The sequence below is a fragment of the Herpailurus yagouaroundi genome, unplaced genomic scaffold, assembly GCF_014898765.1.
Source record: "Herpailurus yagouaroundi ecotype Mexico unplaced genomic scaffold, PumYag 216, whole genome shotgun sequence".
NCBI lineage: Eukaryota > Metazoa > Chordata > Mammalia > Carnivora > Felidae > Herpailurus > Herpailurus yagouaroundi.
In genome coordinates, this window is record NW_024412447.1 from 15,514,887 (window position 1) to 15,541,471 (window position 26,585).

Here is a 26,585-nt window from a genome sequence, read left to right on the forward strand (position 1 = left end):
ATTTTGAGAAAGAGAGAGAGAGAGAAAGGGGGAGGGGCAGAGAGAGAGAGAGGGAGACAGAGAATCCACACTGTCAGGGCAGAGCCCGTCTTAAGGCTTGATCTCATGAACCTTGAGATCATGACCTGAGCTGACATCAGAGTCCAGTGCTTAATCGACTGAGCCACCAGGTGCCCCTGTGTGGCATTTTCATCAGTCTATCATTTCAGGCTTAAGCACTTCCCAGCTTGAATATGTCACCTCAACATGATTCCACCAAATGGAAAAAGAATTTAGCTAGAAATATAATCCCCTGCACCCTAAGAAAATGTACCGTTTCCTAATGTGCCCTTCTCTTTGGGCCTCTCCACCACCATTCCACAGTCTTTGTCCTCCTAGGCGTCCCCACCCACTCAGAGAGTTTGTTGGGGTTGAGGCTGGGAAGGGCCTGTTGTTTCTCGGAAGCAGGAAAAGGGTATTAGGGAAAAACAACTTGCCATTTGGGGACTTTCTAGCTCTGATGATTATTCTGACCTTTGTTTGGAATTGCCAGCTGAGAGTCCTTTTGAGTAGCTAGAGACATTAAGGTGTAGTGAAATAGTTAAATATCTGGAGGCAGGATAGGATTTAAATTATGTGTAAGAGCAGGGGTTTGCACACTTCTCTGTAAAGGGACAGGTAGGAACCATTTTCAGCTTAGCAGGCCATATAGTTTGTCTCTACTCTACCTGCAGCTGTAGAGAGCAAGCAGCCATAGGTAAGACATATACGGTAGGTGTCGCCAGATTTGGCTCGCTGGGTGTAGTTTGCCAAACCCTGTATAAGAGAAATAAATCCATCCTAACTGCATTGTGATCTTTTCAAATGTGCTCCATATAAATGTCCTAATAGCTCATTTCTGCTTCATTTCTGATTCAAGTCTCAATGATTCATTTGTGAAGAACAATCGATAGCCAAGTGTCAGAGTATCAAGATTACTAACTTTTCATCAGAAGAACTGGATAAATAATGAGACTCACTAGAAGAGAAACTGAAGGTCAATGTTAAGTGTAACCAGATGTGTAGCTTTGGGTAAGTCACCACTTACATCTCGCTACTCGAGATCCCAGTTTTTTTAACTGTAGGATTACGGGGTTCCATCTCTTGATTTCTTTTAAAAAAGTGTTTTGGGGGGGTCCCCTTGTGATGGCAGTGGCATGAGAGCAGAGTGGGAGGTGCGGCAGCTAGAGTCACCGCAGGACAGGCATTTAGAAAGTTTCTTCCCCTCCTTGAGTTTTAGTTGCAAGGAGTGCAGCCAAAACTGTAACCAAAAGGAGGCATTATGCTTCCAGAAAAATCTCAAGGAAAAGCACTGCAGGCAACAGTAGTAGCTGTTGGATCAGGCTCTACAGGGAAGGGTGGAGAGATTCAACTAGTTAGCCCGAAAGTTGGAGATAAAGTTCTTCTCCCAGAATATGGAAGCACCAAACTAGTTCTGGACCACAAGGATGATTTCTTAGTTAGAGATGGTGACCTTCTTGGAAAGTATGTAGACTAAAATAAATAAATCGCTAGTGACATGGCATCACACGAAGCTGCCCATTCCACTGAGGTTCTGAAATCTTTCCTGTAAATGTTCTCCATGTCTCTTTTATAAGAAGCTAATAATATCCAAGAACGTAGTAATAAATAAAATAACTCACTGTTGTTTCTTATTTTACAAAAATAATTCCTATTGATTGTGTTTAGAAAAGAGAGTTAAGAAGAAAGAAGAAAACAAGAATCCCCACTTCCACCACCAAGAGAGAACTGCGAACTGAGAACACTGAACGTTTTGGCACACGTCCTTTCAGATGTCTATCGGCTTAGCTATTCTATTTAGTTTCCTATACGTCCTTTAGATGATAAAGATGGGATCATAATAAACAGCTTTGTGATATCAAGTTTTCACTTAATGTAACATGAACATTTTTCTGTGTTAAGTCTTTTTCTACAACACCATATATATTATTAGCTGAGTTCTATTTTGTGGATGTACCATAATTCATTTAGCCCATACCCCTTTTGCTAGATTGCTTCAACTTTTTTGTTTTCACAAACTATATTGCAATGAGCAGTTTTGTAGAGAAAGCTTCGCACACATGCAAAGCACACATGCATGATAACACATTTTCCTTATTTTTTTTTCAACTTGAAAACTTTTTTGAACGTTCAGCAGTCATTCCATGTTTGGCCAACAGAGGGCATTTTAGGCTTTCTCAGGGTAAGGCCTTAAAAGCCATTTCTACAATATGGAAGAACAAAAATAGTGGTTTTATTGTGAAAATGATTCAATTTTGGATCTTTGGAAATAACCAACCCCAAAGGAAGAATCAAAGTCATTTATTTTTATCTCTAACAAAACTACTTTGTCTCTCAGATACACACCCACCCAATATTCGAACAATGAACTGCTTTGTTAGGATTTAAACCTAAAATGAATAAAATTACCTCTTTTGCCCAATTCAGAATAATTAAGGAAGGAGTGCTCTGCTTTACACAAAGACCTAAAGTCCCTGCAGAAGACTGCAGTGGAGACTGACAAATAAGCAGGAAAGGGAACTCAATGCTGAAAATACTGACCTTGCCAGAGAAAAGCCCAGACAGCCCCAGGATCTATAGTTCCTTTCGAAACACAAATCTGGGGGTAACACTGAGTGGAGTCTTTCCTAGACCAATACTTACCTATCATATAGCCAGGTTTTGGTAGGCGATACTGTATATATTTTATTAGAACCTGAAATAATTGTTTTATTTGCAGTTTTCTTGATTTTTACCAAGACCATAAATTCCCAAGGGCAGTAATCTGCCTATACTTCCTGGCACACTACCCAATTATACCTAGCAAATTACTAAGTACAAGGGAGGTCCTTAAAACAGTTGCAACTCAATGTTAATGGCAAGTTTCTATTCTAGTATAAAGATGATTATTGAGATGCAGAGTAGTGGTTGGGGTGTAGACTCTGGAGCCAGGTTGTCTATGTTTGTATCCTGTAACTGGCTTTGCTGGTTTTTTTTCCCCCCCCCCCCCCCCGAGCCAATGTTTGTAAAATGTAGGTAGTGATAGTAACTCAGATGGTAATTATGAAAATTAAAGAAGTTTAAACATGTAAAATGGCTAGCATGGGGCCTGGACCACACCAAGCTCTTGATAAGTATTACTAGACTGATTGCTTAAGTGATTACTAAGGTTTTCTTCCCCTCTTTTTTAAATTCTATGATTCTCCACGGCTGATGCTCTCTCCAAGCTCCTCCCGTGGCCACTGAGGACACTAGCCTCTCTCTGGCTTTGCGGGTTCACTTGCTGTCTGTGGCCAATGGCTCTGCTTCCTCCAGGAAGCTCTCTGACAGTCATAGGCCACACGTCTACCTGGTCCCTTACTGTTACCTCCTTTCAAATTTTACTCCAGCCAGCTTTCATTCGTTCGACAGGAGTTCCGTTTGATGTCACCAAATCACAACATTTCACAAAGTCATCTTCATAGATGTGATCTAAGAAACAGAAATGCTTTTCCTCACAGGGCTCAAAAGAAATGTGCTCGGGCCAGAAAGAAAGCAAGCTTTGTGGAAGAAGGAACGTCAATAGGGATGGGAACGGCACAGCATCTGTTTCTTCAGGCCAGTGTGCCGTGGTTGCCTCTTTCCTGAGTCAGCGATTTCGTGCGGCGGTTCTCTGCCCTTTTCCTTTTCCAATACACTCCTGCTTGTAACAAGGGAGTCTCCAGGGGAGGGCAGGTGTGGGGAATAAAAATCACATCTCCTTTGGGGCAAGCACTGGAGTCAGGCTGGGTTAGAGTTGAAAAATGTCCTCCTCTCCCATTCTGATAGGCTCTAGAGGAGTATGTGGCCTCCTCCCTACAAAGGTAATGACATAAGACTAACACAGGAAATAAGCAAAAAACAAAAAAAATATTATGTTAAGCTGAGGTTGACTTTGTTACTATTTGGAGGTTGGAGCAGTTGAGTAATAAGAAATGGCACTGAAGACAGCTGAGCCCTTAATGAGGCTGGGATTTTCCAGGGAGAGGGGAGAGGGTTTGTTTACAGGCATCTGGGAGAAGCAGAAAGTGAAGAAGTGTAAGGAGACAGAGACAGGCAGGAGGCGAACTGTACGCAAGAAAGTAGTGAGGCCACACAGTGGAGGCAGAACAGTTTAGATGTAATGTGTTAAGCATTAGAGAATCAAAGAAGGCTTTTGAACAAAGGAGTGCTTGAAGGCACACTGCCGAACAAAGGATTGATATGGCAGCAGTATTTATTGTCTTGTTCTTTTAATTTTTTAATGTTTATTTATTTTCCGGCGGGGGGGGGGGGGCGGGGAGGACTGTGACCGGGGGAGGGGCAGACAGAGAGGGAGACACAGAATCCTAAGCAGGCTCCAGGCTCTGAGCTGTCAGCACAGAGTCCGACGCAGGGCTTGAACCCACGGACCATGAGATCATGACCTGAGCCAGAGTCCGACGCTCGACTGACTGAACCACCTAGGTGCCCCAAGCAGCAGTATTCATTTTCAGTTGAAGGGGGCAGGTCTGAGGGGAGTGGACTGGAGAGAAGGATGTTCAGGCCAGGCTTGGGCCGAGGTGCCAGGCCACCACTGTGGCACTAAGGGGCCTTGTCTGGGGGACACCACCTGGCTGAGCCTGTTTTCTCATCTGTAAAATGATATGTCAGAGGTTTCTGAGAGAATTAATCATTTACCGAATATTTTCCTGGGCTCCTGGAATGTGCCAGGCAATTTGCTAGATGTCAGAGATACAAAAATGGACAAGAAAAGACATAGTCTTTGTCTTCCAGGAATTTACCATCTAGTATATGAGACTGACAATAATAATTTAAAAAACAGTCAACAGACTAAAAACTGCAAAGTCTGATAAGGTGATACTAAAAAGAAGAGAGTCAAGAAGGGCATCTACTTTTTAGTTCAAGGGGCCAGGAAAAGTCTCTCTGAGGAAATAGAATTTACTGAGATCACAGAACTGAGAAGGAGGCATTCTGGCATAGAGCAAAGGGAAGAATATTCCAGAGAGAGGAATAATATGTGCAGAGGCAGGAAAAGCTTGGTGTGCTTCTGTGAGATCCAAAGAACCCTGGAGAACAAGGAGCGAGGTAGGTGAGGTGGGGGGATGGCCTGCAATGAGATGGAGAGGGGCAGTGGCTGGATCATGGCAAGAACTTGGGTTCTGTTGTAAATGAGAGGGTAAGTGGGGAGGGTCCTATCTATATGTATATTGTCAAATCATTACTCTGCCATGTGCTATACAGCATTTGAGGGGGGCAACGTAGGAATGGGGATATCGTTTAGGAGGCTCTCTATTGCAACAGTCTAAGTGACAGGTGGTGCTGTCTTACATTAGGATGGGAGCAGTGGAGCTGAAGGAAAGTAGATGGATTCAAGAAATATTCTGAAGGTAGAATCAAAGATCTTATATGTGGGGGGACAAAAGGAAGGAAAAGACTCTTAGGACAAATGATAGCAGGTCTTTATGAAATCAATTACAGCAAAATCTTCATTAAGACGTTATGATACATGTCGGGGCACCTGGGTGGCTCAGTCAGTTGAGCATCTGACTTCGGCTCAGGTCATGATCTCATGGTTCGTGAGTTCGAGCCCTGCATCGGGCTCTGTGCTGACAGCTCAGGGCCTGGAGCCTGCTTCGGATTCTGTGTCTCCCTCTCTGCTCCTCCCCTGCTCAGAGTCTGTCTCTCTCTCAAAAATAAATAAATATTAAAAAAAATTTTTAATAAAAAAAGATGTTATGATACATGTCAATTAATCTTCAACAAAGGAAGAAAGAATATGCAATAGGAAAAAGTCTCGTTCAACAAATGGTGATGGGAAAACTGGACAGCCACATGCAAAAGAATGAAACTGGGTCACCTCACACCATACACAAAAATAAACTCAAACTGCTTTAAAGACCTAAATGTGAGACCTGAAACCATAAAACTCCTAGACGAGAACACAGGCAGTGATTTCTCTGACATGAGTCATAGCAACATTTTTCTACATATGTCTCCTGAGGTAAGGAAAATAAAAGCAAAAATAAACTATTGGGACTTCATCAAAATAAAAAGCATCTGCGCAGTGAAGGAAACGATCAACAAAACTAAAAGACAACCTACTGAATGGGAGAAGACATTTGCAAATGACATGTCTGATAAAGGTGTAGTATCCAAAATATATAAAGAACTGATACAACTCAACACCCCAAAAACAAATAATCCAATTAAAAACGGGCAGAAGACATGAACAGACATTTCTCCAAAGAAGACATTCAGACGGCCAACAGATACATGAAAAGATGGTCAATATCACTCATTATCAGGGAAATGCAAATCAAAACTGTAATGAGATTTCACCTCACATCTATCTGTCAGAATGGCTAACACTAACAACACAAGAAACAACAGGTGTTGGCGAGGATGTGGAGAAAGGGGAACCCTCTTGCACTGTTGGTAAGAATGCAAACTATTGCAGCCTCTGCAGAATTTATTGCAGCATTACTTACTACAGCCAAATTATGGAAACAGCCCAAGTGTTCATCAATTAATGAATGGATAGAGATGTGGTATCCATATACACACACAGGTACACACACACACACACACACATTGGAATATTTTTCAGAAATATAAAAGAATGATCTGCCATTTGCAACAACAAGGATGGAGCTGGAGAGTAACTGAGTCATAAAAAGACAAATACCATGTGATTTCACTCATATGTGGAATTTAAGAAACAAATAAGCAAAGGAAAAAAGAGAGAGAGAGAGAGAGAGACAAACCGAGAAACAGACTCCTAACTATAGACAACAAACTGATGGTTACCAAAGGGGATGTGGGTGGGGGGATGGGTGAAATAGGTAACAATACACTAATGAGCACTGAGTAACATACAGAATTGTCAAATCATTGTATTATACACCTGAAACTAATATAACACTGTATGTTAACTCTACTGGAATTAAAATTAAAAACTTCATTGAAAAAAGTTTTGATGCATAGGAGGGATTATCTACAATATAGCCAACTGAAGAAACGTTGGCTTCTCTGATAAGGGCTTCCTGCTTCTCTGAAATCACAGTAATGAAAACATGTAAACCACCAGAATGCTTCACACATTTAAAGCTTTTATTTTGAAAAATAAAATACAAAAGTCATTAAGTTGTAAATGTATACGGTAATTCCTCAACTTCTCAAAAACAATACAATGAATTATTTAAATAATTAAGATATTTAATATTATCCACATCAATACATTTAAACAGGAAGTGTTCTACAAAACATTAGAACATGTACAGACAACCTATTCCAAGATGAAACTGCCCAATTTTTGCTTATAGAATCCCATTTTAAAACCCTCCCCTTGAAACAAAAGTTTGGAATCTGGTAAGAAAAGACGAGGACCAGAGCAGTTTTAACAGAAAGCACACGTTCCCTCTGGACTTCATATCCACAGGGTTGTGCACGAAATTAGGATCAAGAGCACTGTACTCAGGGAGCAGATCACTCAGGAAGGCCCAAATGTATACCGACTTCCCACCCTCTCAGTGGGGACAGCCTGGCAAGTGAACAGGAGATGTGGGCCATGGTACATACGCTCCACTGATCTCAGCAGGGGACGGCCAGTCCTAGAAAATTCCCTTCTGTTGAAAAGGCAGCAGTCTCCCCTAGGGCAAACAAATAGAATCTGGTTATAGGTGTGGAGTCACACTTTGTCTCCCCTGCACCATACTGCCTCCTTCCCAGTTGTGGTCCTGGTGTAAGCCAGGTAGACAGGGAGGAGGACAGATAACTACAAGAACAGCTGCCTCAGAAGGACGACCAAAGAGGCACACTCTCCCTCAGTCTGCGATGCTTTTAGATGCCTGCCAGTAGCTTGGGTACGCGAAACAAGCAGACGACAGCCAAAGCAAGGGCTGCTCCTCCCATTTCTAAGTGACTGCAACTGTCATCTGCAGTTGAAGCTACTGCAGGGGCACTGGTAGGGATGCATGTTCAGGGGTCCAACATGCTGGCTCTTTGTTTTAAAAAAGTGGAGACCAACGCTCTTTAAAGGAAGATTTAGAGAACACGGTGACTGTCATATTCAAATGCCAAAAGGTTTCAAAAGACAAGAAGAAAGACTATCGTCTGTTCTGAGATGCTTTGTCTTCCTCGCTTCTTCTGAGTCCTTCTCTCATTGTATATGGGCACCTACAGGCCACACTGAGCAATGCAAGGATGAAATGATGCTGTGGAGGCAACTCGAAGGCTGAAGTCAACAGACATTGTATTCTGTCTTGTAAAACAGCTGGTCAATAAACGAATCCCTGTGTGTGTATTTCAGGGAGGGAATTTATAGATTTTAAAGTATCTTGGATCAACAAAATTATCCAAGGCTTGATAACTGCAGTTATACAAGTCCATAGAGTATATGTCTAACATTTAGCATTTGCTCCTTAGCAAAAAGGCATTCATAAATCCTGAAACTCATTAATATTACTAGCTCGCTGCCATCCATGATTTTGACATGGCTTAGCAGTGTTCATGTGCTTTTTGTCTATTATCCACTAACACCTGGCAAGTCATAAAAATCTCTTATTCAAATTATTCAATCTCAATTATCTCATCAGTACAACAGGAATAATACCACCTACTTGCCAGAGTGGTTTGAAACCTGAAAGAATGCATCATATTATATAAATTATATAGTATATGTCATATAATATGTCATTTCTATATTACATATATAAAATGCTTGATACTTTATGCCTGGTATAGAGTATGCACTCAATCCACTGTTATTATATAAATAAAAATAAAACAACAAGTAAGACTGTAAGAAAAAAATCACATTTTCAAAAAAGTTTTTCACGTTCCAAATGAAAGCACCACAGGGTGGTGGAAGAAGCCTTGGCTTTCACCTTCCTGTGATGTGACTTTGACAAACAACCTGCTCTCTCTCTAGGATCAGTTTCCTTATCTGCAAATAGGTGATTGGGGTTAATGGTCTCCAGATCCCTTTCATACTAAAAGAAAATGTTATTTTTATCATCTTAAACCCCTCCTTTTATTAAAAATAACGGCTAACACTATTTGAGCGCTTACTAGGTGCCAAGCTTTTTGTAGACATTATTGTGGTTAATTCTTACTACTACTCTCTTATGTATTAATAATCTTATTTATTCGTCCTCATTTTACAGATGAGGAAGGTAAGACACAGAGAAGCAATTTGCTCAATGCCACAGAACCAAGATTCCAACCCAGGCCGACTGACTCCAGAGCTGTGCTCTCCACCCACCCCAGCCACACCTCCTCCTAAGAGAGCTTAAGCAGGGAAACCCAAAGACCCAGGAATGTACCCCAACCCTCACCTCATATATGTAAGAGGTTCCTGGCTCTGCTACTCCACTTCCTCAGTCTGTCAAAGGAAGCAAAAGATGTTTTAAAGTCCTTGAAGTTGGTCAGCATGAAAAGTGACTGCTCCTATTGAAATATCAGGTGTAGTTTGCAGGCTCTGATCACAGATTTTCTGCAGATGAACTTAGTCTGCAACTGTTGTATAATAAAGAATTTGACTGGCCTTTGTCCCTGGTTGCTGGTAGGGAGGCTAAATTCTTGGATTTTCCCAGGTAACAGGAATGTCTTTGTTAATTCAGGAGCTCCTTGGATCATACTTGAGTTATGCTAAGAGACGACATAACTCAGGATGGAAGCTGGTCACAGAAAGACCAAACCTTTCACCAGAGAGCTGGGACTCTGAGCCAGCCCAACCTCTGGGTAGCGGACATTGACTGGGATTGAATTCAATCACATGACCAATGATTCAATCAACCACATCTATGTAATGAGATATCAATAAAAACTCTGGATGTTAAAGACCAGTGGAGCTTCCTGTTTGGTGAACACATGTACATGCTGTTGGGAAGGAGAAGTACCCAGACTCCACGGCGAATGGGCGGAGCTCTGTGTTTGAGACCCTCCCAGGTCTTGTCTTACATGTCTCTTCATTTGGCTGATCCTGATTTGTATCCTTTAAAATCAAACTATATTTGCAAATACAGTGCTTTGCAGAGTTCTGTGAGCCTTTTTAGCTGAATAGCAAACCTGAGGGTTCTGTGGGTTTCAGTTTTCTCATTTATGATTAGTTAAGCCAAAGTCTTTTACAGCCCTTTTTCTAAGTATGTGTGTGTGATGCATTAAACTAACCAGAAAAAGGTGCGTGAAATGCCTGTAAGCCTTTTGTGCAGTTTTTTTTTTAAACTGATTTGTAGGAACCCTCCATATTCTACAGAGGAGTCCTTTGCTTCAATTATTTTATCCCACTTAAGGCATACTTTTTTGCTCTTTTTATGATGCTTTTTAATAATAAGTAAATATGATCAATTTTAATGGAGTCCAAGTTATCCATTTTAAAATTAATGATTAGTGTTTTCTATGATTTAAGAAATCCTTCCCTCTTAAGGTCATGAAGATGTTCTCCTTTATTGTCTCCTAAAACTTTACTTTTGGCCTTTCACATATAGGTCTATAATCTGTCTGGAAATGATTTTTGAGTATGCTGTGAAGCAGAGGTATCCCTTTTAACCTCAAATTCCCTTTCTTGACTCCTTCAAACTTTTTATGCAAAACAGTCTTTGGATTTGACATTCTTTTAAGACTTGCCTCTTGGATTATTCTCTGGCTCTAAATGCCACAGCCTGCAAGTGAGTGATGACCTATTCATGAATCCATCCAGGTTTCTGGGACATCATGCCCAGCCCAGGCTCAGGGCCCTGTTCTCCCTTGTCTGCAAAAGTTGGTCACAGTCTTTTGGGGAGATCAGAAGTTCCTTGAGAAAAACTTTTTTTTTTCCTCTGACTCTTGAGGACTTTTCCAACTTCTCCCCATAACAGAAATTTGGTAAACATCTGTTGAATAAATAAAATGAATGCATGGGTGGATTAAAACTAAATAGATGCTAATAAGAACATGCCTTGAAAGTAGTTTGAAATTCTCAAGTAAAAGGTATCAACTATTCATGGCTGACTGTTATTAGACGAGGATTTCTTTCTTGTCTAAGACAGCTTTCTTAGAGAGCCCAAGCCCATTCACTCCAGGCTTGCTCTGGGCGACACGACTTCACAGTCTGTGAGGTGGTAGGTTTCCCTCATCAACCCATATCTGGAAAGATATTAGAAACTAAGTTCAGTGCTGAGTCTTCATTTCCTAATTCCAAGCTAATTACTGAGAGCAGAAGCCTGGAGGCAACACATATTATCACTAGGCTAGAAAGGGAAGTCTTCTGCTGGGCTCATGAGGGAGTCAACAATTTTTCCCCCACCACGATATAGGAAGGCAGATGATGTTCAGATGCAGGATACTCTGGGTTACTTCAGGTACATTCTGTCAGCTGCAACCATACCTGTTTCTCTTCAACTCAAGACATGATACTGAAACCCAAGTAGGTGAGGGCATGACATTACAAGGATAACTCTGGATCTGTTTTATTAATCTTTTAAAAAGGAAAAGTTAGAATCTTCAAATTCTCACCATCCTTTCCCAACTTGGGGGCTTTGTAGTTGAGGGCTGATGGATGTATATATAACAAATTCACAAATCTTCAATAAGACAAGTTAAAAGGCATGGATGTATATAAGAACAGAGTAGATTTTTATTTCAAGTTAGATATCAGAAGGCTGGAGCAGATTCACCAAGGCAGGCTCCTTATATGTGGAATACTATATAGCTTGTAAGTGACCTCAAGCATTTGGATTTTAGTTATCAATAAAGCATTTCCCTAATTTTGGAAGACACTGAGCTATCTGAAAGTAAGACTGTGGTAAAAAGTAAGACTGTTAAAACCAACAATTATCAGAGGCCAATCTTTTTATGACCAGCACAGCACTCTTTAAAAAGATCACTTCAACACAAGAGCTCATCTATCACATTAAGAAGAGGAAGCAGATACAGTACCTGAGGTTTTTCTTTAAGAAATTCAGGTAGCTGAAATTCTCCTTTATAGACCTGGAAAAACAAAGCCAAGTGTGAGTTTAAGGAAACAGATACTGTCATCCTCACTTCAGGATGCTGGCAGTGCTTGATGGTGGATGAATTTACTGCTTCAGTCCTGGTCAGTTTTAGAGTGGGAGGAAGCCTGTCAGTTCAAAAACAGCTAGCATTGAAGGACTAATTGAAATTCCCATTTACTCTGGCCCCACCTGTTCTACAGTTTGCCTGAGTGCTGGCTGAGAGAGGAAGGGTCAGAGTATCTGAACAAGAAAATAAGCACCCAACATTCCAAGCTCCAATCATTTTAGCTGAGAGAGAAAGCAAGCCCTGGGCCATCTCTCTCAAGCAACCAACACAGAATTCACACAACTTAAGAACAGGCTCCTCCTGATTTCCTTTTGAAATCTCCACCCTTACAAACTCTAGATTTATTCCAAATTTGCTTTTCTTAATGTACCCTATACCCTCATAATATTTTGAATATTAGATGATTCTGAAATCATACACACTTTTAACCTCAAAAATCTCAATTAAAAACTTACTCTTATCAATATATAAAATTACATTTATGGAAATAATTTTTAAAAAAGACAATACCAGGGCTCCTGGGTGGCTCAGTCAATTAGGCGTCTAACTTCAGCTCAGGTCATGATCTCATGGTTCATGGGTTTGAGCCCCACACTGGGCTCTGTGCTGACAGCTCAGAGCCTGGAGCCTGCTTTGGATTCTGTGTCTCCCTCTCTCTCTGCCCCTCCCCCACTAGTACTCTGTCTCTGTCTCTCTCAAAAATAAACATTAAAGGGGCGCCTGGGTGGCTCCGTCCGTTGAGTGCCCACCTTCGGCTCAGGTCATGATCTCACGGTTCATGGGTTCGAGCTCTGTGTAGGTTCTGTGCTGATGCTCAGAGCCTAGGGCCTGCTTTGGATTCTGTGTCTCCCTCTCTCTCTCTCTCTCTCTCTCTGCCCCTTCCCTGCTTGTGCTCTTTGTCTCTCAAAAATAGACGTTAAAAAAAATTAAAAATAAATAAACATTAAAAAATAAAAATAAAAAAGTATCATTTATAACAACATCAAAAAACTCCCTAAATACCTAAGAATAAATCTAAAAAAAAGATGTATAAGATCTTTACACAGAAAGCTATAAAACATTATTGAGAGAAATTAACAACCAAATAAATAGAAATAGCATTCTCAGGGACTGGAAAATTCAATATAGTAAAGATGTTCATTCTCCTCAACAAAGGAATTCCGACTAAAATTCTAGCATATTATTTTGGGTGGAGGGGGCAGGGGTAATTTCAAACTGATTATAAAAGTTCTAAGGAAATGCATAGGGCCAAAAATAATCAAAGTAATCTTGAAAAGAACAAAGTAGGGGACTTATTCTAGTTATTAAGATGCTATATTATACAGCTATAAATAAGCCAATTATACAGCTAACATACACACATATACAGCTATAATTATTATATATATTCTATTCTCTCTCTATATATAATTAAGTTAAAGGCAGGCTTTGGTACAAGTACAGACAAATGTATTAATGGAACAGAATGAAGAACGCAGAAACAGTCCCCTGTATACAAATACTTGGTTTATGACAAAGTATATGACAATTGCATTGCAAGCAATGCAATTAGAATGAATAAATAAATAAATAAATGTAGTATATAATGATACACTGAGTAGCAATTAAGAAAAATTAACTATTGCTATGACAATAACATCAATGATTCCCAACACATAATGACAAGGGGGATAAAAGCCAGATGCCTAAAAATGATATACATATCTCCATTTAAAGTACAGTAAAACCTTGGTTTGTGAGCATAATTCATTCCGGAAACATGCTTGTAATCCAAAGTGCTTGTATATCAAAACAAATTTCCCCATAAGAAATAATGGAAACTCATATGATTTGTTCTACAACCCCAAAATATTCATATAAAAATGATTACAATACGGTAATATAATACAAAATAATAAAGAAAATACAAAATGTAAGGAAAAATAAACAAATTAACCTGCACTTACCTTTGAAAACCTTCGTGGCTGGTGTGAGGGAGACAAGGGAGAGGGGGGGTTATTGTGTAGGACGACTTTGACTATCACTAATGGAATCACTGCTGTCTCTTGGTTCAATGGAATCTTTTTCTGCACGGGGGCCATTGTATATGCTCGCACGGATGTTGACTACAGTACAGTACCAAGCTCTTGTCATGGACTGTATTCAGTGTAACTGGAAAGGGTCTAGATCTGCAGGCAGCCTGACTTAGAATGAAGCCAAAGCATTCCTAAGCCTACTCTTGTCTGGAAAAGCAAAGGACTGTCCACAGGTGCTTTGAAGTGGCAAAAAATACACTAGTGCCAGTTGTGGGCACCTTCCAATGTTCTGAAACATCACTGATTTCTGCCAAACTCTGCAGCCTGAGACTGAACATCTGAGCATGGGAGATGATCACCCACAATCCCACAGTGACAGTGAGAGAGAGAGAGAAGAACCACTGGCTCGGTTGTGATCATGTGATGTTTGCAAGACATCGCTCGTTTATCAAATTAAAATTTATTAGAAATGTTTGCTCATCTTGTGGAACACTTGCAGAACAAGTTACTCGCAATCCAAGGTTTTACTGTATTTTAAAGTTTGTAAAAAGGCAGAAACAATTTCATGATGTTAGGAATCAGGATACTGTTCACTCTGGGGAGGAGGGAAGGAGGGTGGGAGGGAGGGAGATGAAAGAGGCTTCCAGGGTGCTGGGAATTTTCTGTCTTGATATTATGAGTAGCAACTATGAAGCTACGTTCATTTTGTGATCATTTATAGAGTTATGATTTGTGCACTTTTCTCTGTGTATGTTATATTTCAAGAATAAAATTGAACAAATTAAGTCAGTAACTTATTGCTAAAAATCTACTGCTAACACACACACATGTACACAGTCTTTAAATATAAAGATGTTTGTTTCAACACTGCAATAGCAAAACAAAACAAAACAAAACAAAACCTGGGAGCTATTAGTGTCAATCAAAAGTAAAGAAGGTCTCCAGTAGCCAAAGTTAGGTAATTGCTGAACTTGACAAAGTATGGCAAGAAACTACAGATGGTTCTTAGGAAGAGAGTCACTGAGTAGCCCCTCAGAACACAAAGAAATCTTCTAAATGGTGAATCCTAAAGCTCACAGACCTAAAGGATTTTTACTTGGTGAGGACTGATCCACTTCTAAAAGTAGCAGCATTCATTCCTTCTGAAATTCAGAGAATCAATGTACTTTTTGCCTCTTCTCTGCAATGTCTAAAACCTGCTTCATTCTTTGGGGTTTCTGCTACAGTCCTAAGAAGCCTAAATTAAAACAGAGATATCAGGGGTGCTTGGGTGGCTCAGTCAGTTAAGTGTCTGACTCTTGATTTCAGCTTAGATCATGGTCTCACGGTTCCTGGGTTTGAGCCTCAAGTCAAGTTGGGCTCTGTGCTGGTGGCGAGGAATTTGCTTGGGATTCTCTCTCTCTCCCTCTGCCCCTCTCCTGCTCATGCACTCTCTCTCTCTCTTTTTCTCTTTCAAAAATAAACATTAAAAACATTAAAACAGAAATATCAGACTTTTGGATAAGGTATTTCCTCAGAGATGCATCACAATGGAAGATACAGTGGGTGCCAGATAACAATACTGCGTCTACCAGGACTGTTTCAAAAGCTACCATCGCCTCTTTCATACCCTCAAATGGTCCCAGGTCACGGGATGGGTGGGCAGAGGCCGTCGGGCCTAGCTGCTCCCTGAAGTATCTGCATGTAAGAATCCTGTTTGTTCTACCCTAACACCACAGTCCATAGATTGTTCCAGCTTCCTGCACCATGTCCCTCCCACCCCCATTTTAGTGAGATATAACTGACTATAACATTGTATTACTGTTCCAGATTTCTGATGTAGGAAGTGTTTAAGCCCCTGGAGCTGTGTGTAGCATGTTAATGCTGACTTCCACTGTGCATGCCTGCAAGCACCCACTATATCTAGCACAGGGGCTCAAGCCAATAGGATGGGGCTTTTTCTTTGTTTGTTTGCTTTTGTTTTTGTTTTTTACCAGATTCCCAGGTGTCTTTCCTTCTTCCTCTATTCATGGAACTGTGTCCCACAAACTCCCTGGGGCATAAGCTACTCAGGCTTAGGGTCTGTGCCCTGGCTGCTTTACTGAACCAGAACAAGTCTGATTTGCCCCAGTCCCTCTTCCAGTTAGTGGGTTAGTTCCCCAAGAAACTTTTGTTATATTCTTCATATCCTCTGACTCAGAAACTGACTCTCCTCTCTTTTAGGAGCCTCCTCTGCTAGAATTCAAGCAGGAGGTTCACTGAAAGCCCAGGGGGTGTATAGCTAGTCAGTGGCAGAGTGAGGCTCAGAGGGCCCTACCCAGCACTGTCTCATTATAACATGCTGTTTGTATTTTATTACCATTAGCAAATCTTATGGTTGAATCTTCCCTTCCCTTTTCAGTTCACTGTAAAAACCAGCAAGGCATGACAGAAAACAGGAGTGGGAACATCAAGTATTATAAGTGTCTTCCAGGAACTGACAGTTCCAGAAAGGTAAGGCTTGCATGAAAGGAGAAAAAACACCTCTGAATATATGATGTCACAAATGTAATAAAAAACCAAAAAACGGTCTGGATAAGACATCAGATAAAAGGCTCAATCAAAAAGTTACGTGGGAAGATGCCTCCTTTGATTATCCTTCAGGGAACAAATGCTTCAAAAGACAGAAACTTTAGTGCTGACAAAAAGAACACTTTCACTGACAAAGTAATTCCATTTAGTGCAGAAATGAAGCACCACATTGCTTATAAAAACAGAAAAGTTAGGAATGGAATTTCCTTTGGTTAAATGAATGGTGTTTCTGGACATACTATTCTCTGGTACTAACAGAGTGAGGACTGCACTTGACAGCAATGAGCTAGGCACTCAGATCCAAACAGTCCTACAGAACCCTCCCACCTCAAGCCCTGAAGGAATGATGAGGAGACAAAAGTAGGCTCCTGATTTGCAGGGTGCACTGGAAATAAAAATACTAAGAACAGCAGGTAAACATTATTGTCTCAGGTTAATGTTAAGTAAGTGCTTCATATGTATGATCTCACTGAATCCCACAATCTCTTGAGGGAGGTATTATTTACTCCCTTTTTACAGATGAAGCAATTAAGGCACAGAGAAATTAAGTATTTTGTCCAATGTAGTGAAATTAAGTATTTTGTCCAATGTACCTAATAGGTACCATGATTCACTTGCATTTTAAAAGGATCTTCCTAGGGCACCTGGGTGGCTCAGTTGGTTGAGCGTCTCTTGATTTCAGTTCAGGTCATAATCCCAGGGTCGTGGGATCAAGCCCAGAGTTGGGAGCTCCATGCTCAGCATGGAGCCTGCTTAAGAGTCTCTTTCTCCCTCTGCCCCTTTCGAAACGCTGCTTGCACGCTGTCTCTAAAATAAAAATAAAATGAAATAAAGTAAAAGGATCATCCTAATTGCTCTGTTTACATGGTCAAGGGCCAAGGATAGAAGTATGGAGGTTACAGTAGTAATCCAGACAGGAGAGGATGACAAGGAGGTGGTGAGAAGTGGTGGGTGTGTGGATTTTTATTTTTCTAATTATGTCTAATTACACAGACTCAATGTAGGGTGTGAGAGAGCAGAGCGGAGTCAAGGATAATTCCAAGGTTTTTGGCCTAAGTAACTACCGACGGGAAATATGGAGTTGCCATTAACACAGCTGAGAAATGTTCTGACTACAGAATATTTTCAGGGGGAAGATCAGTAGGTTCAGTTTTGGATATATTAAGCTTGACATGTCTATTAGACAATAAATGAAAATGTCAAGTCACCAATTGGATATATAGCCTGGAGTTCATAGAAGTCTGGGTTGGGATATATAAATTTGAGAATTATCAACTTACAGATGGCATTTAAAACCTTGATACCTGATATGATAGCCTGGGGCTCAGGGTAGAAAAAGAACAGCAGAGGACTTAAGACTGAGATATGGGGGCATTCTAACATTCAGAGGTCAGGAAGAAGAAGAAGAACCAGCAAATAAGACTGTGAAGAAGCAACCAATGACACAGAAGGAAAACTTAAAAAGTGATGTCCTTAAAACCAAGTGAAGGAAACCTATCAAGGAGGAAGTAATCAATTGCATCAAAAGGTGCTGGGAGTTCAGATGGTAATTGACTACTCGATATAGCAACATGAAAGTCACCATCAACTTCACAAGAACGAATAGAATGGTAGCTGTAAAATTCTGAATGAAGTGGATGTAAGACAGAGAATGGAGAGGAACTGGAAACGGAGTACAGAAAATTTCAGTTTTGATGTAAAGGGAACCAAAGAAAGGAATGGCAGTGGCAGGGCAACTGGAATCAAGAAGTATGTTGTGTATGTGTGTGTGTTAAGATAGAAGAACTAAGGGAATATTTGTTTGTTGATGGCAAAGATCCCACTAGAGAGCAAAATCTGATGATGTAGGATATATGAGGAGATGGACTTGGGTGCCAAAGGGGAGGAAATGCCTTCAGATAGGATCACGGATGTAAACTTCTGTTACGCAGACTTTCTACTATGAGAGATGAGGATATCAGACCAGTAATACTTCCTTTCCTCTAGTCTCTCAAAAATTACATAATAATTTTTGGTTAAAGTCACATTCTGTAAGTTTCCATTATTGTGACACTATAAATATCACCTATTTACATTTTCTTACACAAATTTGTTGTTGTCTTAGAGTTAGTAATAACCTCATAACCTCATCTTTTTCTTAATTAGTAGACTCTATAGTTTTTAGAGCAGCTTTAGCTTTATAGAAAAACTAGCAGAAAGTAAAGTCCCCATATATGTCCTCTCTCCCCCACAGCTCCTCCTATTAAAATCTTGCATTACTGTGGTACATGTTATAGTTAATGAACTAGGAATGATACCCTGTTATTAATTAAAGTCTTTAGTTTGCACTAGGATTCGGTCTTTGTGTTGTAGTTTCTATGGGTTTTGATGATTCCATAATGACACATATCTACTATTACAGTAGATACAGAATAGTTCCATTATCATACCCCCTGCCCCGCTCCACTTCTTTACTCCTCCTACCTTCATGCAATCTTTTTACTGTCCCAGTTTTGCCTTTTTCAGAACATTATAGACTTGGAATCACATAGTATGTAGTCTTGTCACATTGACTTCATTTAGCAACATGCATTTAAGTTTCTTCCATGTCTTTTTGTGGATTGATAACTCATTTATTTTAATCACTAAATAATGTTCCATTGTCTGGGTATACAGTAGCTTATTTATTCATTCTCCTACTGAAGGCCATCTTGGTTGCTCACAAGTTTTGGCAATTATGAATAAAATTGTTAGAAACATTGTGTATAGGTTTTGTGTGAACAGAAGTTTTCAACTCATTTAGATACATACCAAGGAATGCAACAGCTGAGTGATACAGTAAGAATATGGTTAGTTTTATAAGAAACTGCCAAGCTGGGGGTGCCTGGGTGGCTCAGCTGGTTAAGCAGCCGACTCTTGATTTTGGCTCAGGTCATGATCTCACAGTTCGTGATACTGAGTCCAGCACTGGGCCCTGTGCTGACAGTGTGGAGCCTGCTTGAGATTCTCTCTCCTTCTCTCTGCCCCTCCCTTGCTCTCTCTCAAACTAAATAAACAAACATTTTAGGGGATGCCTAGGTGGTTCAGTCGGTTCAGGGTCTGACTCGATTTCGGCTCAGGTCACGATCTTGAGGTTTGTGAGATTGAGCCCCGCATCTAGCTCTGTCTTGACAAGGTGGAGCCTGCTTGGAATTCTCCCTCTCCTCACTGCTTCCCCCAACTCTCTCTCAAAATAAATAAATAAATAAACATTAAAAAAAAAACTTGCCAAGCTATCTTCCAAGTGGCTGTACCATTTTGCACTCTTACCAGCAATGCATGAGAGTTCCTGTTGCTCTGCATTCTCATAACCTTAGGGTGTTGTCAGTGTTCTGGATTCTGGCCATTCTAGTACGTGTATAGCGGTATCTTGTTTTAATTTGCATTTCCCTAAGGACATATGATGTTTTCATATGCTCAGTTGTCAGTGATATATTTTCTTTGTCAAATTGTCCATTCAGATCTTTTGCCCATTTTTTTATTAAAAAAATTTTTTTTAACATTTATTCACCTTTGAGAGAGAGAGAGACAGAGCATGAATGGGGGAGGGGCAGAGAGAGAGACACACACACAGAATCCGAAGCAGGCTCTAGGCTCCGAGCTGTCAGCACAGAGCTCGGATCAGGTTTTGAACCCACAAACCATGAGATCATGACCTGAGCCAAAGTCAGACATTTAACCGACTGAACCACCCAGACACCCCTTTTGCCTATTTCTTAATTGAATTGTTTCTAAATTTTAAGAATTTGCTTATTTTGTACGTCAGTCCATTATCAGATGTGTTTTGCAAAAATGTTCTTCCAATCTGTGGCTTTTCTTTTTCTTCTCTTAACAGTGTCTTTTACTTTGTCTGAAAGCTCCTCCAGCTGTCTTTTATTTGTGCTATCATGGTGTATCTTTTATTTATCCCTTTGCTTTGAATCTATCTGTGTCTTTCTATCTACAATTTTTTGTTAAAAGAAAACTGGGGCGCCTGGGTGGCTCAGTCTGTTAAGCATCCAACTCTTGATTTTGGCTCAGGTCATGATCTCATGGTCATTGAGTTCGAGCCTCTGCATCAGACTCTGCACTCTCTCCCCCTCTCTCTGTCCCTCCTGTGTGCTCTCTCTCTCTCTCTCAAAAAGTAAATAAAATGAACTTAAAAAAGAAAACTAGTTTCTCTACTCACAGTCCTTCTGATACCATTGTAGGGTTTTTCTTCACACCACGAAATCCTAACTTTCAAGAATTAGCACAGATCTCCACAGGTTAAGGATGCAAGTCCAGGCCTCCTGTGTAGTGTTTCCCACAATCCCCTCCTCAGGTTCAATAATTTGCTCAAATAATACCCAGAACTCAGAGAAACACTTCACTCATGATTACTGGCTTATTATAAAGGATACAAACAGCCAGATGAAGAGGAATGTAGGATGAGGTCTGGAAGGGTCTTGAGGGCAAAAAGTTCTGTCTCTGTGGAGTATGGGGTATACCACTCTTCCAGTCCATGGGTGTGTTCACTAACCTGGGAGCTCTCTAGACTCCTTTGTTTTCTTTTAGGGTTTTAATGGAAGTTCCATTATTTAGGCACAACTGGTTAAATCACTGGCCAGTGGTTGATCAACTCAGTCCCCAGCCCCTCTTTCCTCGCTGCATCTAGAGAAGGTAGGGCTGGAAATTCCAAGCCTCTAAGCACATGGTTGGTTCCTCTGGCCACCAGCTCCCATCTTGAAGCTATCTAAGGGCCCATAAAGTAACTCAATAATCTTAAACTCAGTTGTGCTTGGGGCGCCTGGGTGGCTGAGTTGGTTAAGTGTCCAACTTTGGCCCAGGTCATGATCTCACAGTTCGTGAGTTTGAGCCCTGCTTCGGGCTCTGTGCTGACAGCTCAGAGCCTGGTGCCTGCTTCAGATTTTGTGTCTCCCTCTCTCTCTCTGCCCCTGCCCCATTTGTGCTCTGTCTCTCTCTCTCAAAAAAATAAACATTTAAAAAAAATTAAAAAAAATTCTTTAAACTCAGTTGTGCTTGAAAAGGGCTTACTATGAATAACAAAAGATGCTCCTTTCACCCTTATCACTCAGAAACGACAAGGGTTTTAAGAGCTCTGTTCTAGGAGCTGGGGACTGAATATATAGTTCTTATATCACAGTATCATACCTGCAGTAACTTATATGTAGATAACACACTTGTAGATAACATATAGTTGGGTTTTGTGTTTAATGCACTCTGGAAGTATCTGTCTCCTAATTTAGACCATCCATATATATATATATATATATATATGTATATATATATATATATATATATATATTTTTTTTTTTTTTTTTTTAAGTAATCTCTACACCCAACATGGGACTCCAACTTACAAACTTACAACCCTGAGATCAAGAGTCGCACACTCCACTGAGCCACCCAGGTGCCCCTAGCCCATTCACATTTAATGTGATGACTGACACAATTGGTTTAATACCTATGATATTTGCAACTATTTTCTTTTTGCTGCCCTTGGACTTTCTCGCTTCTACTCTTTTTTACCTTCTCCAGTTTTAATTCAGCATTTTATGTGATTCCATTTTCTCTCCTCTCTAAACATGTCAACTATACTTCTTTTTAAAATGTCTTCAGGGGCACTGGGGTGGCTCAGTCGCTTAAGTGTCTGACTTCAGCTCAGGTGATGATCTCGCGGTTTGTGAGTTCACGCCCCACATCGGGCTCTGTGCTGACAGCTCAGACAGAGCCTGCAGCCTGCTTCAGATTCTGTGTCTCCCTCGCTCTCTGCCCCTCCCCCACTCACACTCTGTCTCTGTCTCTCAAAAATGAATAAATGTTAAAATAAAATGTCTTCAGTGGTTATCCTAGAGCTTGCAATATACATTTACAACTAATCTAAGTCTACTTTCAAATGACACTGTAATACCTCACAAGTAGTGTAAATAAATAAGATTACTTCCAGTTCCTCCCTCCCTATCCTTTGTACACTCCTGTCATTCATTTCACTTATCTAGAAGTTATAATCACTGACTATATTGTTGCTATTATTTTAAATAAAATGTTATCTGCTAGGTCAATTAATGGGAAAAATTTAAGATATTATTTTACCTCCATTTATTCCTTATCTAACGTTTCTTCTCTTCCTTTATGTACCTGAGTTTTTCTTTTTTAGAGAGAGAGAGAGAGAGGGAATGTGAGCGGGGGAGCTGGCAGAGGGAGAGAGAGAGGGAGAGAGGGAATCTCAAGCAGGCTCCATGCTCAGCACAGAACACTATGTGGGGCTCGATCCTGAGCTGGAATCAAGAGTCAGATGCCCTATCGACTGAGCCGTGCAGGTGCCTCTAGATCTGAATTTCCGACCTGTATTATTTTCCTTCTCTCTGAAGAGCTTATCATCTCTCACAAAGCAGGCCATTGGTGACAAAGTCCCTCAATTTTGTCTGAGAAAGTATTACTCCTTCAGAGGATAATTTTGCTGGTTGCAGACCTGAGGCTGGTGGACTTTTTTCTTTCAATACTTAAAAATTTTTAAAAATGTTTGTATTTATTTTTGAGACAGAGAGAGACAGAGCGTGAGCAGGGGAGGGGCAGAGAGAGAGGGAGACACAGAATCGGAAGCAGGCTCCAGGCTCCGAGCCGTCAGCCCAGAGCCTGACGGGGGGCTCGAACTCACGGACTGTGAGATCATGACCTGAGCTGAAGTCGGACGCCCAACCGACTGAGCCACCCAGGCACCCTCAACACTTTAAATATTTCACTCCACTCTCTTCTTGCTTGTATGGCTTCTGTGGAGAAATCCAATATTATCCTTGTTACTCTACAGGTAAGGTGCTTTTGTCTTCTGGGTTCTTTCAAGATTTTGTTTTCGATTTCCCATAATTTGACTATGATAATGCCTACGTGTAGATTTTTTGGCCTTTATCCTGCTTGGTGTTTTCTGAGCTTTCTGGATCTATGGTCTGATGTCTGTTATTAATTTTGGAAAGTTCACAGCCATCACTACTTTAAATGTTTCTTTTGTTCCTTTTCTTTCTTTGCCTCCTGGCATTCCTATTATACATATATTACGTCTTTTATAACTGCCCCACAGTTCTTCGATAGTCTGTTCTCTTTCATTCATTTTTCTCTTTAAATTTCAGTTTTGCAAGCTGATTCATTTTCATTACTGGGCTGTGTCCTGTCTACGATAAGTCATCAAAAGCATTCTTCATTTCTGTTACAGTGGCTTTGACTTCTAGCATTTCCTTTAGATTCTTAGTTTCTATCTGTGCCTGCATCCAGGTATTCTTGCATGTTATCGACTTTTCCCGCCAAAATCCTTAGCACGTTCATCATAGTTATTTTAAATTCCTCGTATGATAATTCCAAAATCTCTGGCATGTATGAATCCAGTTTGAATGCTTTCTATGGTCTCTTCCACTGTGTTTTTGACTTTTAGCACACGTTGTAACCTTTTGGTTAAAAGTGGACATGATGTACTGGGTAAAAGGGACTGTGGTAAATACGCCTTCAGTGTGAGGATTTACACTTACCTGGCTAGGAATCAGCCTATGTTTACTGTTTGTTGAAGGAGTACCTATCAGAGGCTAAAATTTCTTCAAGTGTCCTTGTTTTTGTACTTCTTGTTGTTTTGAGGTTTCCCTAGAGACTTCCTTTAAAAACAGACTCTGAGCATTGTAGCTCTTTTAGTAGTAATCCACTGTCATTATACAAGATATAGACTGGTGTGGTGGTAGCGTGTGTGTGTTTGCGGGGTGGAGGAGACTATTCTATAACCCCATAGTTTCCATCTAAGTATTTTAGTGAGTCTGTGTGCCTGGGCTGGAACCAGCACAAGGGCTTCTCAGCTTCCCCTCCCACCCCTTTAGGTAAGACAGAAAAACTAGAGGGGGTTGGAGCTGGGTATTTCCTTTCCCCTAAGTGGCTTAGACTTTGGTAAAATAGTTTACTTTGAGGGCAAGCCGTGGTTAGAGAGTATCCCCCAAGCATATTTTAAGATGGTTACTTTTCCCTTCCCTCTGTCAGAGCGCCAGGGGATTTTTCTCTTATCTTTACCCTGTGGGGCTAGGGAGGAAAAATTCACTAAGCCTCTGGCAATTCATCATTTACAGTTTATGTATTCCTAGCAGTACTGTCTTTAGTGGGAGACTTGTGCTCTTGGTAATCTATGATTCTTGGGCATTTACGTCTCCCTCTTCCATTTTTTTCCCCTTTCACAAGATATCCTTTCTGAAACACTTGCTTTACTTCCATCTGGACTACTTGTTCTCTGGGTCTCCGGCTCAGGTGCTATCTTGGAATTTTCCTTTGCTGTCATCTGGTATATTCTCCATACTTCTCTGGTTTTCATTCCCATTCCCTTGCCCAGGTCTTCCCTTTACTTGGTTAATCCTTCATCTTTGGTGGAGTCTACCCCTCACTATGCCTCCTGAAAAGGCATACATAAGAAGCAAATCTTTTGTGATATTGCATGTCTGAACATGTCTTTAAGATTTTATTTTTGAGTAATCTTTATACCAGCATGGGGATCTAACTCACAACCCCAAGATCCAGAGTCACAAGCTCCACTGACTCAGCCAGCCAGATGTCCCTGAAAATACCTTTATTTTATCTTAATATTTGATTGAAAGTTTATCTGGTTATATAATTACAGATAAATAATTTTCTCTTTGAAATTATGGCATTGTTTCACTGTCTTCTAGCTTCCCACGTTTGGGTTGACAAGGCTTATATTCTTTTTTCTTTTCTTTTTTTTTTTTTTAACATTTATTCATTTTTGAGAGAGTGTGAGCAGAGGAGGGGCAGAAAGAGAGGGAGACACAGAATCTGAAGCAGGCTCCAGGCTCTGAGCTGTCAGCACAGAGCCCGACGTGGGGCTGGAACCCATGAACCAGGAGTCATGACCTGAGCTGAAGCTGGACACTTAACCAACTGAACCACCCAGGTGCCCCTCTTTTTTCTTTTTTCTTTTCTTTAAAGTTGTTTAGTGTTTATTTTAGAGAGAGACACAGAGCATACATGGGGGAGGGGCAGAGAGAGCGAGACAGAATCCAAAGCAGGTTCCAGGCTGTCAGCACAGAGCCTGATGCAAGACTTCAACTCATAAACCACAAGTTCACGACCTGAGCTGAAGTCAGAGGCTTAACTGACGGAGCCACCCAGGCGCCCGCAAGGCTGATACCTTCTAATTCCTGGTCCTTTCTATGTGACCTTTGTTTTCACATTAGAAGCTTTAAGAATTTTCTTTTTATCCCTAGTGTTCTATAACTTTATGATAATGTGCCTGGATGAGGCTCATTTTCTTCACTCAGTGGTACTGGAGATGCATGTGCTTCTGTTCCTGGAAATGTCCTTTTATTACAACTTTAATAATTTCCTCCTCATCACTCTTTCCCTTTTGCTCCAATTAGTCAAATGTTGGACCACCTGAATAAAGCCTCTAATTTTTTTTTTCTCTCCAAGACATCTGTTGGTCCTTTTATTTTACTTTCTAAGAGATTTTTCTCAACTTTGTTTTTCTAATTCTTTTACTGATTTTAAATTTCAGCTCTCATATTTTTAGTTTCCAAAATTTTAAATTCTCTGTTCCTGTTGTTTTTTAAAAACCCCCATCTTGGGGCGCCTGGGTGGCGCAGTCGGTTAAGCGTCCGACTTCAGCCAGGTCATGATCTCGTGGTCCGTGAGTTCCAGCCCCGCGTCAGGCTCTGGGCTGATGGCTCAGAGCCTGGAGCCTGTTTCCGATTCTGTGTCTCCCTCTCTCTCTGCCCCTCCCCCGTTCATGCTGTGTCTCTCTCTGTCCCAAAAATAAATAAACGTTGAAAAAAAAATTAAAAAAAAAAACAACCCATCTTGTTCTTGTTTCTTCATCTTATTTCTACAAGAACATTAATTATAGTCCATTTACATTTTCTTTTTCTCATTACATTGTTTTTATTTCCTCTGAGATCCCTTTTTCTCTTTCTTTTGGTCTTTTTCATG

The 26,585-nt window shown here is 40.6% G+C and overlaps 1 protein-coding gene across 3 annotated transcripts in view; it reads right to left on the minus strand.

The window, feature by feature from the left end:
• Positions 1 to 7,106: 7,106 nt before the first annotated feature.
• TPST1 (tyrosylprotein sulfotransferase 1) overlaps positions 7,107 to 26,585 on the minus strand; it is a 175,013-nt gene continuing 155,534 nt past the window's right edge. For all 3 annotated transcript variants that reach the window (XM_040456219.1, XM_040456218.1, XM_040456217.1), the window contains 3 exons: positions 11,935 to 11,985; positions 9,354 to 9,400; positions 7,107 to 7,667 (listed from right to left, as the gene is read on the minus strand). In XM_040456219.1, coding sequence (XP_040312153.1) covers positions 9,383 to 9,400; positions 11,935 to 11,985 — 69 coding nt within the window. In that variant the 3' untranslated portion in view covers positions 7,107 to 7,667; positions 9,354 to 9,382. The remainder of the gene's footprint in view (positions 7,668 to 9,353; positions 9,401 to 11,934; positions 11,986 to 26,585) is intronic.